Source organism: Tenrec ecaudatus, chromosome 2, assembly GCF_050624435.1.
Source record: "Tenrec ecaudatus isolate mTenEca1 chromosome 2, mTenEca1.hap1, whole genome shotgun sequence".
Lineage (NCBI taxonomy): Eukaryota > Metazoa > Chordata > Mammalia > Afrosoricida > Tenrecidae > Tenrec > Tenrec ecaudatus.
Window position 1 is genome coordinate 276,537,252 of NC_134531.1, and position 20,153 is coordinate 276,557,404.

A 20,153-nucleotide genomic window follows, 5' to 3' on the forward strand; every position below is an offset into this window, starting at 1 on the left:
ACATCCGTGCTTTTCAGCACTTTAGACAGGTCTTGCCCAGCATATTTTTGTTGGTTTTCAGTTGGCCAAATTAAAAATTAAATACCAAGGAGGCTAATGTGTATTTATTTAAGTCCATAACATTAAGACTTATTTTACTGGATGCTTTAGAGATGGTCATAGCATCAATTGGTGCCAGATGAACATTAAAACTTTCATTTACTTCTTATAGAAGTGGACATGGTCATATTTAAAGTTAATCAAAGCATGGAGAAGCTCCAGGTTTCTCTCTCTCTCTCTCTCTCTCTCTCTCTCTCTCTCTCTCTCTCTCTCTCTCTCTCTCTCTCTCTCTCTCTCTCTCTCTCTCCTTCCTCCTAAGAGGTAGTAACTAAAGAGCCCTGATAGCAGAGTCAGATAAGCGTTTAGCTGCTCAGTGAAGGGGGTTCAAACCCACGAGCCACTCTCTGTGGGAGAAACATAAGGCAATATGCCCTCATTAAAAAAATTATGGAAACCCCATGAAGGGAGACCACCCCATGAAGGGAGACCAGGAATTGGAATTGGCTAGGTACCAGTGGGTTTGTTTTCATTGGTTTCCGTGTACAAACAAATGTCCACATTTTTATGTAACTGTAAATATATACTTGTTTCAGACATTAACATTTTTCATGTAATTCACAGTGTACTCAGAGAATGCTTTATTTTCTTTTTTTCTTTTACATTTCATTTAGCTACATCTGTTTGATTTATCTAATGACTCCTCATCTAACTTAAAGCACGGTGTTTGTAGCCCATAACTCCCTTTGATATACATGATATGACTCAATGTAATTAATTTAGTGTTATTCCAATGCAGCATGCATATATTATTTAAAGTCTATTGCATCTGACCTACTATACTCTCTCCGTGTCACCCCCAGCTACTTTCAGGCCTCTGTTACTCACCATTGCAATGGTTTCAAAACGTGGTCCCCAAACCTGGAGATGAAAACACTATAAACCAACCCTGTTACCGTCAGTGACGTCTGAGTTATCGAGACCCCGTTGGACAGAGAAGAAGCCTCCTGGGAGGGTCCCGAGGCTGGAATCTTGACCGAACCAGGCAGTCACTTCATTCTCCGCAGGGTGCCTGCAGGGTTCCAACTGCTAACCCTTCCATTAACAGCCAAGGGCTTAACTACTGGACTAGCAGGACTACTTCCTCCTGGGGATTGTTTGGTTTTAAGAGAACCTCCAAGTGATCCAGTAGTCCCCTAAAGTTTAAAAATGCATTACACTATCTTCTTGCCATATTTGTACCTTTGCTGTTTCTAAATCTCCTTCCTACCATTTGTACTTGATACTGATATAGGTGTCATCAAATCAATGTCCAGTCCCAGAAACCATAGGTGTGGTTTGCCTCCATGAAGTTGCCTCCATGAAGTCTCCTTGATTATAATATTTACAAAGCAGTTAGTTCCCATGTCTTTCCCCTGACAAGCCACTGGATTGCTTTAAACCACCAAACTTTTGGTTAGCAGCAAAGAAATGAATCCATGGTACCACCAGGACTGGTTTCCCCTAGATATATGTAAATATCTTCCTTTATTTATCTTCGTCTCCATTTACAGGCATGAAGTAGGGGAGACAATTTTTGATAAAGTAGGTAGTTTAAAATACCCTATAGTTGCCAATACACACTGTAAGTTTATCCTGATTTATTATTCCGCTAGCCCCTTAACATTACTCAGTGATAATTTTGTTTGATTTTTTAAATTGAATATTGTCTGTGTCTTCCACTATAATGCATGTCCCAAGCTAGCAGGGGTTCTATTTATGCAGATCTTCTCGATGCTTCTGGAGTCGCTGGATGGCATAAAGGTAAGTGTAGAATGACTAGTCAAAAGGTTGGTGGTTCAAACCCACACAGGATACTTTGGAAGACAGGCTAACAATCCTAGCGTGGAAACCCTTTGGAGTAGTTCTCATCTATGCACGTGGTCTCTCCGAGCTCAGAAGAGACTGAATGGCGATAAAACAATACGTTCAAACACACAACTGGCTGTCTATATTTTTTGAATGATTCAAATATCTCATGTGGATTTTTGCAGTGATTACCTACTGTGGACATTTGGGATTGTACAACCTTACTCTATGATTCTCAAGGGAAGAAAATATCAAGTCTAGCACCACCCAGCATTTCTCACAGTGAGGCAAGTCATTTTGTTGTTGTTGTTCTCAGAATATAAAAAAAAATGATGGGAAACTTTCTTTAGTGAAACAGAGTATTTTCATAGGGAGGCTTAAATACATAATTAACATCATTATTAATCAATATTATGCTTTACTGCATACCTTACCCCAAATTGCCTCTGATAAATAGGAATGGACAGCCAATTTAAGCCCTCATTACACTTTATTAATTTCTATATCCAAGGCTATAAAGGCAAAGATTCTTTGTTTAAATCAAAATCCTTGAATAAAAAATTAACATGGAAGCATTTTGAAATTTTTGAGTTAAACTTTTTCTTCTATTTTCTTTCAACATAAACTTCTTCCAATTTCATTGTAACAGTATTTTACCAACTAAAATAAATAAGAGAGTATATTATTTTAGCATTACACTAACTCACTATATTGCCTAAATTTAAAAAAATGTGTAGAGGACATAGTTTTAATCTTGGCATTCTATTTTATTTGCAGAAACTGCCAAGAGAGTATGCCAAAATGTTTTAAATTATAACAGTTTTCTACATTGCCACCTAATGACATCCTATGTCATAGCCCAAATCACACTGTTGTCTGGGTGTTTGTTTTTGTTAACATTTCTCTCTCTAGATTCCAGCCTTCACCAGGGTCTGTTTGTCATCCGACAGTACTTCCAGAGGACTTAGTAGAGATGCTCTCACAGAATAGGCTGTAAATAGATATGTGGTGAACATACAAATTCTAAATTGCTGGAAAATGTGCAAACCACTCTTTCATGGTTACCAATTTATTCTGAAATCACTAGGACACTGATATTAATTGATGGTCCTCAAAAATCTTGGGCTACTTTGTGGGCTATTTTATAGTTATCAAGTAAAAAATAGTGGACTCTGTGTCTGTATGGTTATGGCGAATTTGTGGCTTATCTATATCATAAAGGAACCCTTGGAGGGATAGTGGTAAGCAGTCAACTGTCAACTGAAGTTTACTGTTTCAAAAGCACCAATTACTTAATGGGGGAAAATGTGACCATCTATAAATATACATAAAGGTATACAGATTTGGAAACCCTATAGGCCATGTCTATGCTGTCCTATAGGATTGCTAAGACCTGGAATTTGATTCCACAGCAGAGGGCATGTTATAGGATTGAAACTGAAAGTAGGATTCTATGTGCCTTTTATTATATGTGTGTATCACATGTCATAATATCGACATTATAAATGATATAAATATTGATATATATTTACTATATAGGTCTACAAACATTTTAAAATAAGTGCGTGTCTATAAACAAGTCGGAACCTTGGTGGATCAGTGGCTTCTCCAGGTGGTTTGAATCCACCGACCACTCAGAGATCAATGCGTCCATCGGCTTCCATGATGATTAGGCTCCAAACCAAATCCTCTGAGATGGAGTCGATTCTAACTCATAGTAACCTTACAGGACAGCGTAGAATGAGTCCTTAGGGCTTCTAAGACTGCTCATTTTAGAAACAAGAGCAGAATCCCTTTTGGTTAGCAGCCCGACTTGAACCCACTCTGCCTCCAGGCTCCTTCCTTGGGTCTCCCCTGGGAAATTCCCCTTCATCCTCTAGTGGGGCTAAGCGTCAAAATTGACTCAAAGCACATGCACTTGTTTGGTTTTATTAAGGCAGGGGGAGGGCAGTAGAAAAACATATAGATGGATAAAGGGATACATGCACACATAGATTTATATCAAAGTTGACATTTATGAAGTAATCTCAGATTCCTTTGTCCCCATTTCTTTGTCAAGATTATCTAGTACTGGGCTACACATACCAATTATTAGTAGACATGTAAAATTCCCCCAGTTACTTGGGAAACTAGATTAACAAAAGGAAAAAAAACACCTTATAACAATGCTATTATAGTAACTGACATGTGTAATAAATAAATGTGTAAACTTGAAAGTATCAAATAAAATGAATGTCAGGAGCACCAGTGTGCTGTGTATTAGGCCTTGGTCTGCTCACCCCAAGGTCAAGGTCTCACCACCATCAGGTATTCAGCAATGAAACAGAGGAGGCTTTCTGCTCCGGTAAGGACTCACAGTCTCAGAAACCCTGAGGGTGATGATGAGTCGGGGTCAACTTAGGATGGTGGGTTTTGGGGGTTTAACATGAATGTAAGTGGAGTTCCTTAATCAGGTTCAATGATAAGTATATATGTTTAAGTTTCTGAACACCCTTCCCCTTTGTTATTCCTTTAACTTATTACTGATTACATGTGGCCCCAGTTATAAAGTAGTAGAATAAAATGGTAGACTACAGAATGAAGGGAAAGATTTAATCCTGCTTTGTCATAATTTAGCTGTAATTTAAGAGTGATTTTACTGAATGGAATGCATTCCTTCAATTTTAAAATAGAAATATGATAGTAAGCTAAAATGTTTAGTAATGTGCCTGCTTTATTATAATTGGTCGATAAAACATAAATATTATTAGAATTATTATCATTATTATTATATAAATATTACATGGGGAGATTTTTTAAAGCTACATTTAAGGTATTTATGATTTGCACATACGTATATAATAATCACCAGTGAGACATTTCAGTCCGCACTTAAGGAAGTAATTAAGAGATCATATGTTCTCCTCAGTAAGTTTACATTAAGCCACATAATCATGTCCTAATTTAAAATGATTATAACTTTCAGAGGATTTGTCCAGCTTTTTGGTTTCTAGTGGAAATAGTTAGAAAAGTTGGGATTGTCTGTGTTACTTCAAATGTCTCGAATTTCATGTTGTCCCTTCCCAGGTATCTTCGTTTCTTTTAACTAACTTTTGATTCCATACTCCCAGCATATCATCCTGGCTAGGTGTCTCCAACTGACTTTGACTCATAGTAATGCGTGCTGATAAAGCAGAACTAGCCCCTAGTTGTTTCTTGGCTGCACCAGGTCTTTCACCCACATAGCTGCAGGGTGAATATGAAGCACCGCCATGACAACGGTCAGGCAAGTGAACCAATACACCACTAGGGCTCCTTGTTCAGTGTGGCACTTCTAAACAATTAGTCATGTGTCACAAACATATATGCAAAACCCATTATTGGAATAGCCATGGATTATTCTTACTGATGCTGGCAAAAGTGACACTGGTGTTGCTGTTTTTGATAGGTGTCATGGAGTTGGTTCCAGCCCATAGCGACCCGGCGCACAGGAGAACAAAACACCGTCCCGTCTTGACTCATGCTCAGAGCTTTCCTAGGGACTTTGCCTTCATATGTTTGCATAGCGTAGTCGACGAACATGTATGAAAATACAATCAAACACTAACCTCAGTTGAGTCATCTGGTTTTGATGTGAAATTATTCCGAAAACGATCAAAATTCCCAAAGCTGCTGCTGCGCTATAAAAAAGGAATCATAAAGAAAAGTAAACTTAGAGTTTATGTATGCTCTCATAGTTAAAACTAATAATGTAATTGATATGATTAAGAAGCACCAGTTTCCCTCAAACACTCCCATGACCTCAAAAATACGTTTCTCTCTGGGGCATCGAGATGTATTTAAAATGCAATACATATTAACATTTGATATCTTCAGCCCAGAAAATGTCTTCATGTCTAATGTGAAAGCACCTTGGAAAATACCTGTTAAATTATTTCTTCATTCGCCATGTTGCATATTGTGGAAATAGGAACAGAAAAAAACTAGAGATTCTCAACTGAGCCTTCTAGGAATGACTTGACCACTAACTTACACTTCCACGAGAGAAAGGTTGGTACTATTAACCAACTAATCGATTTACCAGCAAACCAATAACAACACAATAAACAAAACCAAGCATGTGAGTCATTTTACCAGTATGTCTCATAATCTAAGTTTATTGGAAAACAAGCATGAGCATGTGTGTAAAATATGTCTATTTAGTGCCTTCCATGGAAAAAGCCTGCGTATGGGAGAGAAGATAGGAAGACTTCAAAGGGAGGAAGAAGATGGTAGAGTTCCACTGCTTCCTCTTGATAATTCAAAATGCCGCTGGAAATCCAAAAAAGATGGCATGCGGGTAGGGCTACTAAAAAATGGAAAGTAGCATTTAGGCCTGCAGGGTCTGAGGTTTGGTGTAAAAAGGAATCTCCGCATTTAACTTCTAATTGCAGCGAGTCTTCCGGACCATAGTATCATGCTCAGAATTTGAGAAAAAACTTAATGTGCTGAAAGAAGATAGTTCCCTTGGATACTTTTCATGTACAAAGCTGAATTGTTATTCTTATTCAACACATTTGGTAATTGTACACACGCCCTGATGCGCTACAAAATAAATGATTTCCATAAAACAGTTGAAAAAAAATCTTTAGAACCCCTGAATCAAAAATTGGTGTTTCCTCAGTATTGATTTCTATTGATACATTGTGTAGGATGGTAGCTATCTGATGCTGTGTTCTTGTGTACCCACAAATCCCAAGGATCTGCTCTAGCTTAAGAAATAAATTTCATCTCAAGCTTATCACATTAAAATAACATAAAATAAATGAATGCTACTGAAAAATAATCTGGCTATTTGAAAATTTAATCATTGGAGTCAGTGATCTATAAAACATTGTATTTGTCATTCGGAGATCACAGCTGATTTGGGGTTAAGTCAGTTTCAATGCTCCCAAGTCCTTACAAGCACTCACATACTCATAGCTTCCCACCCGCTATCTTTAAAATGCCTGTTTCCATTTTAAATGAGCTGACACAAAAAAGAACCTGACGTGTGACAGGGTTAGCTTGATAGACAGTGTGATGTGGGACACCGCCCTGGGATGATGGCTGTGTTAGACACAATTAACGCCTTTTGCTAGCTTGCCACCCTTGCTGAACAAGCCCTTCCGTTTGCATGAGAGATGCAGAGAAGGGCAGAAATTCAGAACCACGCTGGAAAATGTAGTCTCCTTATGCAGGGCTTGCATAACTAGAGTGAGCTTCCAGAGCATCAATCACTTCAATTTGCCTTGGAAGCATTTTCGGGCCACCAGGTTTAGAGTTCGCCAAAGGGAATTGGGTGTATTGTCCTGAGTACAAACAATCTGAACAAAGGTAAAATCTGTTATTCCTTATACACTTGAACCCTTTTGATGGTCTATGTCTGGGCAATTTTTCTATTCTACATCCACCTTACCACCTGCTTATTAAATATTCATCAGGGTTAAGGCCTAGTTTCCACCACTGGATAATGGGCCACGTTGCCCAGAAGGGCACGGAATAGGCTCACTTCAGCATTTCTCTACACTATCTTCTTCCATTAAGTAATCAATAGTCACCACCTCTTAAAATTAATTCATCCCTTATTATATCAATAACACAAAGCAGATTTAGGGACAGCGGTTTTAGAAGCACACGGGACTATTACTTTACATTTTGTCAGTCATCTTATTACTAATCACTCAACAGCTTTAAGTCAGAGAAGCATAATAGCACTCCATGCTGAGACATGCTTAAGGAACAAAGCTAATTACTTAAAAGGATAGTTTAAAAAATTTTTTTTGCATTATCCTTTAGATGAAAAGTTAGTGACTTTCTAAGATGGTTTAATAATGTACACATTATAGCTTATGATGAAAGATTAAACTGATTATTTCCACTCCGGTTAAGCTTTCTACCAGAGTAGTCTATAGGGTCACTGAATTCTATAGGGTCACTAGAGTTGGAACCAACTGTAGCGGTGGGTTCTTGATTGGCTAAGCTTTCTAAAGAAAAAAAATGGATCTTGTGGATGTAAAGTGAAGAATACTTACTAGATAACAAAATCCACACATGAAACCCACTGCTATCAAGTCAACTCCACTCACAGCAGCCCTCTAGAGTTTATTAGGACTGCTCCACGGGCTTTCTGCATTGCCATCTTTATGGACGCAGATTGTCACATCTCTCCCACTGGGCGATGGCGGGTTTGAACTGCGACTTTTGGTTAGCAGTCTAACACAGCCCACTGAGTCACCAGGAGTGCCTTTCTAGGTGGTCATTCTTAATAAATAAGATTGTGTCTGAATATCAATAATATGCCATTGCATAACTAATAGACTAGATTTAACAAATACTCTTTTGTGACAGAGTTCTCGTCAGGATAAAGCTATTGTGTACATGAATTATTATCAATGCGAAGAATAGCTTAAAATGCAATTTATTTCTAAGAAAACAATGTTTATGCTGACTTTAGGTCATATGTTATCTTATTTAGCTATATTATTAATTAAATCTATATAGCTTATCCTACTGTAATTTGAGATATGTTTGTAAGATGGTACAGTACTTACAGAGGGAAATTTGACAATATCTAGAAAAATTACACATGTGCATGTACTCTGGCCCAGACATTCCATTTCCAGGTGGTGCTGGTGGTGTGGTGTGTTATTCTTTGTGCTTCTAACCACAAGGCCAGCAGTTCAAAGCCACCGGGTTCTTCAAGGGAGAAAGATGAGTTCTTTCCATGAAGCTTTAAAGGGGGAAACCCCACTGAGAAAACCTGCTTTCTCCTATAGGTTTGCTATGAGTTGGAATCTCAACGGCAGTGAGTTTGGTGTTTTGAGTATATTAGACACATGCTGGAGTATGACATCATTTATCCACACACATTCATTCTAGCAATTTTAGATTACCCCCAAACTGCCAACTCTGATGTTTAATAAAAGGTATCTGATGGGGAAAAAAATCTAAGGCAATGCAGACAGTGGGAATGTATGCAGCTGTGGAAATACAACTCTTTATTGTGCTGTTGAGTGATCCCCAGATTCTTGTTTTGATTTGCTGTGTAGGTGGCTCTGACTCATGACAACCTCATATAAGAGATCACAGTGTTGACCCATCCTATGCCATCTTTGTGATTGTTGATATGTTTGAGTCCTCTTTGGTTGTTCTTCTGCAGTAGTCTCATTGAGGGTTCACGTCATTTCCATGGGCCCTTGAACAAACACGAGGCAGCTGAGCATATGTTCCAGAATAAAAAAGTCCAAGTCTTACCATCTTGGCTTAAAAGAGTGTTCAGTTTTCATTTCTCTAAGAATGATTTATTCTCTGTCAATTTATGATATTCTTTGCTAAATGCCACTGTTAGTGCAAATACCTGCAATTTCTCATGGCCAATAGGTTTCGGTGGAGCTTTCAGACTAAGACAGACTAGCAGGAAAGTCCTGACAAGCTACCAAAACTAAGCCAATAGAACCCTTTAGCATTTGCCCAGAATATAGTGCAAATGGGGGAAAAAGGGAGAAATTATACTTAGTATTACAATTTATCTACAGGTGTGGGAGTGTATGTCTGTTTAATAGCTAACTGACATGGAGTCAGCATATAGGACCAGGTATTTACAAGGCTTTTGCTGGCTGAGTTTTGGAAGCGGTCCACCATGCCTTTGTTTGCAGTCTGTCTTAGTAGGGTAGCTCTCTTGAAGCATTTTCCCCATCTTGGCCACATGGAGTCTACCAGTGGTGGGTGCACGTGAAGTGCAGGGACCAGCAATCACAGCTGGTCTTGGGCGGGCACTGTGCGGATCCCCACCCTGACCCCTCACGTAGCTGAGCACATGTATCTTTCTTCCTTCTTGAGAAACGGCGTGGGAGGATACAAAGTAAAGGGGACAGGAGAGATAATAATCTTCACTAAATGGACTGTCTTGATGTTTAACTTTAGAACTATGCAGAAGTTTCACTTTTTAAACAAAATAAAGTCAACCTTTAAAGAATCAGCACTGGAAATTCATAAGCAAAATGAAGGAAATGAACTCTGTTCCGGATTGGACGGATTATACATAGGGACCCTTGTGGTGAGGTCGTTAAATTATGTGGCTTCTAACTGAGAGTTAGTGGTTCAGACCCACCAGAAATAGAGCTAAACAATGCTCCTTACTAAAATAAAACAAGAGATTATATTAGAATATGCGGTCCATATTCCCGATTAAAAGTCCCTAAAGCCACCAATGACATTTTTCAAAATAAAAATGAAGCCAACAGACCAAATCTTTGTTTCTAATTACCAGGATGCAAGAAACATGGAGACAGAGGAACAAGTTAAATGACACCGAGGATTCAATCAATCAGAAGTCCAGGCAATGCATAACTCTCATTTCTCCAAGCAACCGATAGAAAGGGACATTACAGATGAGAAGTCTTTAAGGGCCCTAGCAGCCAAATATTATCTATGGACCTTGTCTACGGAGAGATAAATCAACCACTATGACAAAAACACCGGGAAGAGTACTGAGAACATTGGGAAAATGACTGGTAATTTGCTGATATTCAGTAATTATCATTATATGTAATTTAAAATAATTGAGAGACAGCACATGTTTGCACATTAAGGTGAAACTTCATGAACTATTATTTCATGAGGGGTGATGGTTATGAGGGGGAGGTTTTATCCATATCTATTTTTATATATACTTGAAACTTTCCATAACAATCGGTTGGATTAAAAAAACGTGCCTATAAACTAGCCTGGAATCGTACACAGGTGTAATTGTTCTCTTGATTTTGATAAGAATTCAATTAGTGAAAATTCATTAATATCGCTTAGGTGATAGTTCTTTGTAATTAAGACATATCTAAAGAGTAAATCATGTTTTTATTTATAAATTCATGTCTGTATAACTAGCTTACTAGCATAAATATATATTTCTTTCTCAGGAGTGTCTGCAATGCATGGTGCGAATTACGCAAAAGATAAGCCTGAGCACGTACCATTCGTGATATCTGAATATATATGTACATGTGTCCCTACATAATCCAAGGAATGATGAAACACCGTTTGAGAGGGTCCATTTTTCATTTATTAGTCACATCTCTTCTAGTAATTCTATTACAGAATAATAGTTCTAATTATTACAGAATATTATCTTATAATATCAATTGCTGTGGTTCTTAGTAACCACCTAGTCCTCCTCGATTTGGAAGCTCTTGTAGGAGCCAGAACTTAGAAACACAGTTTCTGTTTTCAATCCTCAGCCTGATATGCTCCCTCCACTGTAAGAGTCAATTAAGGAGTTTTGATCTGGTTTCCTCAAAGAAACAGGCAGAAAAGATGTGGCTAAGTTAAACTTGGTAGAAAGAATGGCTTCCAGGACTTTAACCAACATGGAGAAGAGTTAAGAGGTCAACCTTTTGACAGGAAAGCTACACAAAAAGAGACTGATGTGACCTTTACTTTCTTACGTCACCTTCAGTCTTGGGGTCCTGAAAGAAAACCTCATATTCAGCAAGCCTTAATATCTAGGTAAGCCACTCGGGGAAAAGGTTCACAGTCTATTTCAAAGAAAATATTTTCACACATGAATCAGATCCCCCCAGAATTTGGAAATAGACCAGCAAATTAAAATGACACACACTTGGCCTGGGAGTTCACACATCTTCTAAATATCACGCATACAGTGTTGGTTAGCAACGTGCTCCTGAAGATCAGGATTCTGTTTCATTAGATGCTTGCATGCATATTTTATTATAATAAAATGCTTACCCTCCATAGACTTGTCGGGCTTTATGCAACAGCACTCGAGGATTTAATTGTTCTAACGAACTCGGGTGCTGAGATCTTTTGAACAGTGTGAAATAAATTTAAGTCACTTAAAAAAACCTGTTAGGATTGCCTCAGTGTTAAACAATTACACTATCATGTGGTGTCAATGGAATTCAGTTGTGCATGGTGTCAGGTAGCTGAAGGCTAAAAAGACAAACAGAACGCTGCAGCCTTGGCTTCAATGCGAACATCTTAACCTTGGGTCAAGGGAACCCAGGCTCAAGCAAGCATTGAAACTCAAACTATTTTTAATATATAGCTGGGCCCTGAGAACAAAGTTAGTGTACTTGAGCTCTCTGGCTCACTATCTTTTCTATCAACACCAAAAATATCTAAGGAAGCTCACAGTCTAACTCTGCCCCAAAGCCTTAAAGATGTGTCAGAATTTCCATAACTACAGTTTGACTTTCAGAAGCAGGTAGACCACTAGAAACATTTCCAGCAAATTGAAACTACCTCAGAGAAGATTACCCCATAGATATGAATTAGAACGAACTAAAGAAAAAAATAAATGTAGAATGATCCATAAAAGTGAGCATTATCTCTGAGTCATGTAACAAAACAAATTTTATAAGTAAAAAGAAATAAAAGTACTATTTGAGATTTGCTATTGCACCTCTGCGGGGTTTACAAGTGCACTCCGATCCTGCTGGTCATACTTCCTTTTAGAACCGAATAGATGCCAGGACATTCTATTTTAAGTAAGGGAGTCACTGTGCTTAACTAAAATAAATGATGGTTTAATATTTATTGACCATATTTGTATTATTGCTTTATTTATTCTATAGTTTCAGGACAAGAAGGAATGAAAAGCTTGTTCAGTGTAACTATGGTGATTCTCTTGTCCCCTTCCTTCTGTCCCCTTCTGCCAGGTCCACTGAAAACGCAGTTGCCACCCTCCTGACCCATCATGATTGTTTGTTGCAGAGTAGAATTGCACAGAGGGGGCGTTTTGTGCCTGTAACCCATTGGAAAGGAGTCCCCAAGTCTGTCTCGCAAGATGTCGCTGGGAGAAACTGAACTGGCAACCTTTTGTTAACTTTTGTGCCACACCTGGACTTCTTGCCATGGTCACTTTTGCCTTGTCCCTTCCTTTCACACTTCCTCATTTCAGAATTGTTTCATTAAATCACAATCTCTCTCCAATCTAGATAATGGTCTCTTCACTTCACCAGGAGAGCAACTAAGGCACAGAGTGTTCATATCGTTCCTCTTCAGTCAACAAAATGAAGCCCAAGCTCAGCTCGCCGCACCACCAAGTGTTCCCATGTTGACAGGCAGGCCTAGTTAATGAGATGAAGCAGGAGCTGATACCGCCTCTCAGCTCTCGTCCGGAATGTCTTCCTGAGTTTCACCATTTGTGTAGAACTCCTTCATAACTGCACACACCCATACCTGCCGTATCGATCCCTCGTGGTGCTCTCTTTTCAAGGACTGTTTGTCCCCTTTGCCTTCTCCCTACCACGCCAGGTCTGCTCTTCAGGGCTTAGGCTATGCCCCACCTCGCCTTTGAGACTACTTGTAAATGTCGCCGCTTGGCTTGTGCACGTTGATGGCCCTTGCCCTCAAGGGCCAGAGCACAGGTGGAGAAAAACTCACAGTTGTTAGACTTGGGAAAATCACTGCCAAAGGCAACTCCCACATTACCCTTCATGCTAAATGTCAAAAACGATACGTTTCAGTTGTATGAAAGAGCAAATTATATTAACTTAAGCAAATGACAGTCAATGAAGTTTATTTCCTAATGTGTCATAAGAACTTTACGCTTTTTACAGTATGCAATTGAGCATACATTTACTAAATTTTGTCGTTAGAAGAAGGGCTGTTTGGATAAGACAGCTTATCATCAAGAAATATACCCTCTGTTGGTGTCATCAACCAGATTGCATCAACCTATAAGAACTAAATGGAGGCATGTCATAAATCAAGAGAATGTAAATATAGAAGCTGTTTCTAATGCAGATTAAACATATACACCAAATAAATGAAGTAAATAATGTATATTAAACAGTATTTTGGGGTACTGTATTTTTATTACATATACTTATATGTATTGTCAACAACAGCAAAAGCACATTGCATCTGTAGCTATGCTTATATTATTTATTGTTATTCCAAAGAACATTAAAACAGTCCATATTTGTAAAGGATCATTATCTAAAATCAATGGAATATGAATCTGCTTAGCCATCTTTAAAAATTATTTACCAAGGGATTGCATCATTTTTAGATGATAGATACTAGAAACCGTAAATCACATGACAATGATAGTTAAGTGATGATAAAACAACATGAAGGGGCAAACAATGCCCTGTTCAACTGTGTAAAAATATATGAGTCTGACAAGAACTTCTCTAGTATGTCTTCTCAACTTTTCCAAGGAGAGAGGAGAGTGAAATACTGCCTCGAGTGAATATAGTGACTGTGGCCAAAAGATAAAGTATTTGTAGTTTTGTAGCTTTTACATTTGATAGAAGAAAGCTACCTTAAGATTTTCTGTTGGCTGGATAGATAGCTTTGATATGATGTTTTCAAATTAGGCACTGAAATGGAAATCAAATCCCAACTCATCATGGAAAACTACTGCAACAAGGGTACTGAAACCAATTTCAGGCTTTGAATGAAAAACCTGTGTTTAACATTACCCACCATGAATGGACAAAGGTGAGGTTTTTCGCTCAAATATTTACAGTCTTGGAAAACCCCAAAAAGTACATTTTACTCTGGCCTTAATAGGGTGGCTAAGTGTCAGGATTGACTCGATGGCAGCGAGTCTTTGGGACGCCGGGTATGAGAGGACTCCTGGTAGATTGGTGCTTATGCATTGGGCTGCTAATCATTGGGTCAGAAATTCAAAACCACTGGCCACTCTGCAGGAGTAAGTTGAGGTGTTCTAATCCCACTAAGATTTCCAGTATTGGAAATCCATAGGGATAGTTCCACTCTATCCTGTAGGGTCTCTATGAGTCAGAGTTGATATGATGGCAGTGAGATAGGACATAAGTTGAAAGCCTGTGGGTGCTACAGACAATTAAACCCTTGACTTCTGGCCCAAAGTTTGGTGGTCCAAGCCCGCTTTTGAAAGAAAAGAGTGTGGTTAATAAAAAGAAGATAATAAAAAAACATGATAAAAGAAGGCATTTATTTAGAGAGGTATTATTGTAGAAGGCATTGTTTAGAAGAATGATTTTGAAATGATGACTTGAAACATTAGGGCTCGTTGTTGTCTCGCTGCCACCGAATCCATTCTGACTCATAGTGACCCTTGAAGACGAAGAATTAGCCTGGGGAGTCTCTGAGACTAAATCATTGAAGGATCGGGAAAGCTTCTTTTTTCTCCCACAGAGCAGTTGGTGGTTTCGAATGGCAGTTAACAGTCCAAGACAAATGTCCCGGCCATTCTGGAAACATGTGGCTTTTTCAATATTCTTCCACAACACCATCATTCACGGGCATCAATCTTCTGTGGTCTTCCTTAGTCACTGTCCAGCTTTTGCAGGCAGAGGAGGCAACTGAAAATAGTATCCCTGTGCTTAGAGGCACCTGAGTCCTCAAAGGGAACACTTGCCCTCTCACCCTTTAAGGAGGTTGTGGGTGGCAGCAGATCGACTGATGCAATACCTTGTTTAATTTCTTGACTGCTGCTTCCATGAACATTGATGATGGATCCTACGCCTTAGGATCCTGAGCATTTCTCCTTTCAAATTTACTGGTCAAATGCTTTTTTCCTTAAGTCCAGAAGCTCTCATTTTTAAGAATAAAATTAATGTAGTGGAAGCAAACATTAAGAGAACCCATTGCTTTGAAAATATGGTTAAATACCATTGAGAGGTTGCGTTGGGAAAATAGAATCACTTTCATATCAAATTCTCTGGGACTAAAATTCCCTTTCATGTCCATTAGGTGCAAAAGTTCTCAGCATTCACTTGGCCTCTGAGTACATAATAACCTTTCTAAAGGTTTCCCCAAAGCATAGTTTGGTTATGCGGCGGTCTCCTTGAACACAAGTAATGACAAACAATAAGCTAATTCTCAAAGAGTTTTTTTAAAGTCATTTTTACTACTTTTAAATGAGTGTGTTTGATGCATGATTTTGGTCCCCTGATTAATGGTCACCGCCAGCCCAGCTTCTGGGGTTGTAATGTATCCGTGAGCTTCCCTCCTACAGAGCTCGACCATTAATCCAGTGGCATATGTCAGCTCAGCAGAGCAAGGTCACTCTTCTGCTTCAAGGGGAACCTTTTTAGAAATAATAAAACTGACAGAAAGTTCTTTTTTGCATGCTTTATGCCACCTGGGGTGGAGTGCTGCAGTTAATATCGTAAAGCTTATAAACATTCCCATCTCCGGCAGCACCCACTGCCACCAGGCTTATGAATTTAAACGTTTTGTGGGGTTTTTTCTTCCCTTAGTAAGAACAGACATGTTTATGTGGGACAAATATAGAGTATGTAATCTCAAACAAGGGAAGAAGGGGTGGGAAAAATATGTTGGCATTAGGATATTAAACATACGACTGCTAGAAATTTTTCCAAGTCAATTGCATTGGTTTTCTGTTCAGTCATCTTGAACTTGGCATATGGTTATCTAAATCTACTGGAGGATTAATTGTACTGCTGAAATATAATGGTGGTGTTCCAAGTGAACCCAAAGCTCATGAGAATCCCTTAACCCACACTATCATGACAACAGCCTAGAGCATTTATCTTTGAGGGAATTGAATTTTTCAAAATATAAACATTCATCTCATTGGTAACAACTACTTAAATTGAATTAAATAGTAAGATCGTCATAATTTAAAAGTAATTTGATATTTGTAATTGGCCTAACTTAAGCAAATTACACAAAAGGAATATGGCTATATAATTAGGATGCTGTTAAAATGCACATACAGTGTTTCAAAGTTTACTGATTTCCATATTCCATGTACTTTTTACAGAATCTAAAAACAAATCGAAGTTTTACAGCTCTGATCATATAAAAATTCAGAAAGGAAACTGAGATTTTTAATTTACAAATATCCAGACTAATACCAGAACACTATGAATTGTGAAATAATATTTAATATGAGATAATTATGCCTTATATCTTATTCCAGTAATTTAACTTCCTAAAATAATTACAAAGAAAAAGAGACAAAACTGGAAGTGAGGAAAACTTGGCAGGTCAGCTCCGGCCTTTAAGGAAGCCCAACGCTTGGTCAGGACTCCCTCTCTAATTCTCTAATGCCAAGACCTCACCTCGACAGGCAGTGAAACTTTAGTTTGCACATCTTTAGAAATTAGTAATCTTAGCATACTGACTCTTACAGCAAACAAGTAAGCTACCAAAAGAAGCCAAAATCAATTACTGATTTGCTCTGAGCTGTTGAGAAGAGTGGATAATCCTGCTGACCAACCAAAGAATTGTCTAACCTGAAGAAATGCTATCAAACCTACATTCTCAGTTGCCACAAAATCAGTCCTTACTCACGGTGGTCCCAGGAGTATCCAAGTAGAATTGTGTCCCAATAGTGTTTCCAATGGTCAATTTTTTTTCCAGAAATAGGTCATTAGACCTGTCTTCCAAAGCAACCAACCTCCAGATAACTATTTGCACTGCCCAGATAATTATCCCAAACTGGTTTATTTGTGTAATAATAGAGTAAGAGTTAAATAATTAGCTGGTATCAAGCGCTAATCATGTGAAGTGAACAGCTCATGTACATGAACACGTCTGCTATCCCAAATGGATTATTTCCTTCAGCTGGTTTGGGCATAATGGAAGATTGCTACTTTCCCCACTCTTTCTAATCATCCTAGGAAGGAGCGATCTTTTGTTAAAAGTCTGTTTATTTTCTTCAGATTATAGTACAATGGTTGATTAGTACATTCTGACTCTGAGGATGGCTACTTTGTTTTTTGATATATGCTTCTCAAATTTTCTCTAAGCACTCTTTTACACAGCTTCCTGAAGTAGGTCACAACTTTCGATGACTAATATTTTCCATTAGTCATGTAATACTCATCACATATATATTGAGAAATCACTACCATGTTGTACAACAACAGGTGTTAGTTGTAGTCAAGGTTTAGTATGAAGCACATAGAATCTGATAGAGTTGGTTCAATATCCCTCTTCCACTAAAAACAAAGCTCAGAGATACAAATATGAATAAAATGTGCCTCTATTCTTGGTGAGAAGCTGTTTGGAGGACTTGTGGAAATGCATAACAGCGACATCAAATGTACATTGTGAAAATAGAACGATGAATAAGTGAGTGCTGACTACGTGCCAGGAATTTACGTATAGTATTTAACTTAATTCTCACGTCTATACTATGAGATACACTTTACTATATCCCTATTTTAGATACACACAATCAGGTGTAAAAGAGGGTTAGTGAAATGCTCAAAGTCCTTAAGGGAGAGATTAAACAAGATTAACCTCAAATCTAGTCCATGTTATTATAATCCATGTTCCCTACTCTGCTGTACTACCCCAAACATGCCTTAGGTAAGAGTGAAGACTTTCTTCAGAAGGTGACCATTCAACTAGGTATTAAGGAATGACTACTAATTGGGAAAGGTTTCCTTACTAGGAGAAGTTTGCAGAGGCATTCTGAGGTAAGAGACGGATAGATAGGAAATCAGGAGACTGGTAAGAATAGTCCTCAGTAGACCAACTAAATGAGAGGATATGATGGTGCGACCTATACTTAGCTCTCTTTTGCAATTCATCCCACATGGATCTAATATCTTTCCATCAAGTCATAGGTCAAGGAGGTATAACAAATATTTTACTATGTCATTTTTCAAATGATTTCTAGTGGAGGCCTTGGGGCATACCAAAATAAGTTTTGGAGCAAGCAAAGAAGAACATGGGGGAGAGAGTTTGGGTTAAAGAGAGGTGCTACTGTGGAGAGGCCTAGATCAAAGATTTGCCTGGAGTAGAGTTTTTAGAAAGAAAACAGCTCAAGTCCTCACTTCCGATTTGTAGAACATCATAAACCAATGAAAATTTCTAAGCCTGCTCACCAAAAGCAGAGGAAGGGATCTAGCCAGCTGTAGTGACAACTGGCTCTCCCCATACACAAGTATTTCTTTGTCTACCATTAGAGACAGCATGAAATCTAATATTAATTAATTCTTAATGGAGAACATTTTTCTAGTCTACTCCGATGCTACTATGAATGTTTTGGCTCTAAAAGTTCATCTAAATCCTCACCACTAGAAAGGAAGCTCCATGTATCAGTTTGGTAAATTTGGAAACATAGATATGTAAAGATTTGATTCTGTTATTTAGGGGGAAAATGCACAATCTTCTGGAATAAAGAAACTACTTATTTAAGATTAAATAAAATCGTGAACATGAGCATCTTGTTAAAGTCCCTGGCCCAGACTAAGCACCAGAACACGTACACTCCTTTTCCCTTTTATTATGCTTGGTTAGATAAGCGTTAAAATGCATCCTTCTTGTTTCAAAAAGCACCAAAGAACACACTTTAATGCCCCAACTATGTGTCAGCCTTATCTAAGAGCATAAATTTGCACAGCGGGCAGTGCAGTGAAAACAGCTCATCAGCAACTCATCACCTCTCATCATTGCTCGGATCAAATGCAAATGGGGAACAATTCCACTTCAGTCATTGCTAGTGAAAATTAGCATCTGTGACACTAATGGTGTCTCATTTAGTATGCACTTTAGATTTTTTTAAAAATGGTTTTGGGAGGAAAAAAAAAGATGTCTATTTCCAGAACTGCCATTATTTCAAAGTTTCCCTTTAAAGTAACAGTGGGGGTTGCACTTCCTTTATTCAAAGAAAAACCTCCGTTGAAATTTACTAGCACAGTTCATTAATCCCAGTCAAGTAAAGGCCAAGTTGTTCTAATTACAGTAGCCAAGTTTCGGTCCTGAGGTGTTTTCTTCTACGTTCAAATTTTCTATCCTAGGTCCTAAAACTGTTACATACAATGGGTCTCTCTAAATAGTCTTGTAAATCAGCTTGATAAAAGAATGAAGGGGTGGAGTCTAGCCTGTCAATTAGATCACAGCCTGATGTTCGCTCCTTGTGGGTGTGGCCTTCTCATGAGGATTCTGGGAACTTCCTCTCTCTTGATTCTGTCATCAGAAAACACAGACCACTCTCTCTCTCTCTCTGCTTCACATTCCTGTCGACAAGACACTGGAAGCCATGCTCATGGCAGCCAGAGCCCTGAAGAAGCTTCTACCGTCCGCCATTGGATCCACAAGACTTTTCACCAACTGGCCTGTGATCTTCCTGCTATCTGCATCCTTGCTTGCGCTGCTTGAGTCAAAGGAGGAATTTATGGGCTGGTATCGGACATGTGCTGCTATCAGATTTATGGATTTGACTGGAATGGGCTGGGACAATTGCTCCTTTATATAAAACTCTCTCTTACACATATATGAGTGTCTGGATTTGTCTCTCTAGTCAACCTGGACGAGCACACACTTTAGAAGCTAAT

General features: G+C 38.5%; 1 protein-coding gene across 2 annotated transcripts in view; it reads right to left on the reverse strand.

Annotated features, from left to right (window-relative positions):
* SAMSN1 (SAM domain, SH3 domain and nuclear localization signals 1) overlaps positions 1 to 20,153 on the reverse strand; it is a 98,273-nt gene that overhangs the window by 24,464 nt on the left and 53,656 nt on the right. For both annotated transcript variants that reach the window (XM_075543451.1, XM_075543452.1), the window contains exon 2: positions 5,472 to 5,543. In XM_075543451.1, coding sequence (XP_075399566.1) covers positions 5,472 to 5,543 — 72 coding nt within the window. The remainder of the gene's footprint in view (positions 1 to 5,471; positions 5,544 to 20,153) is intronic.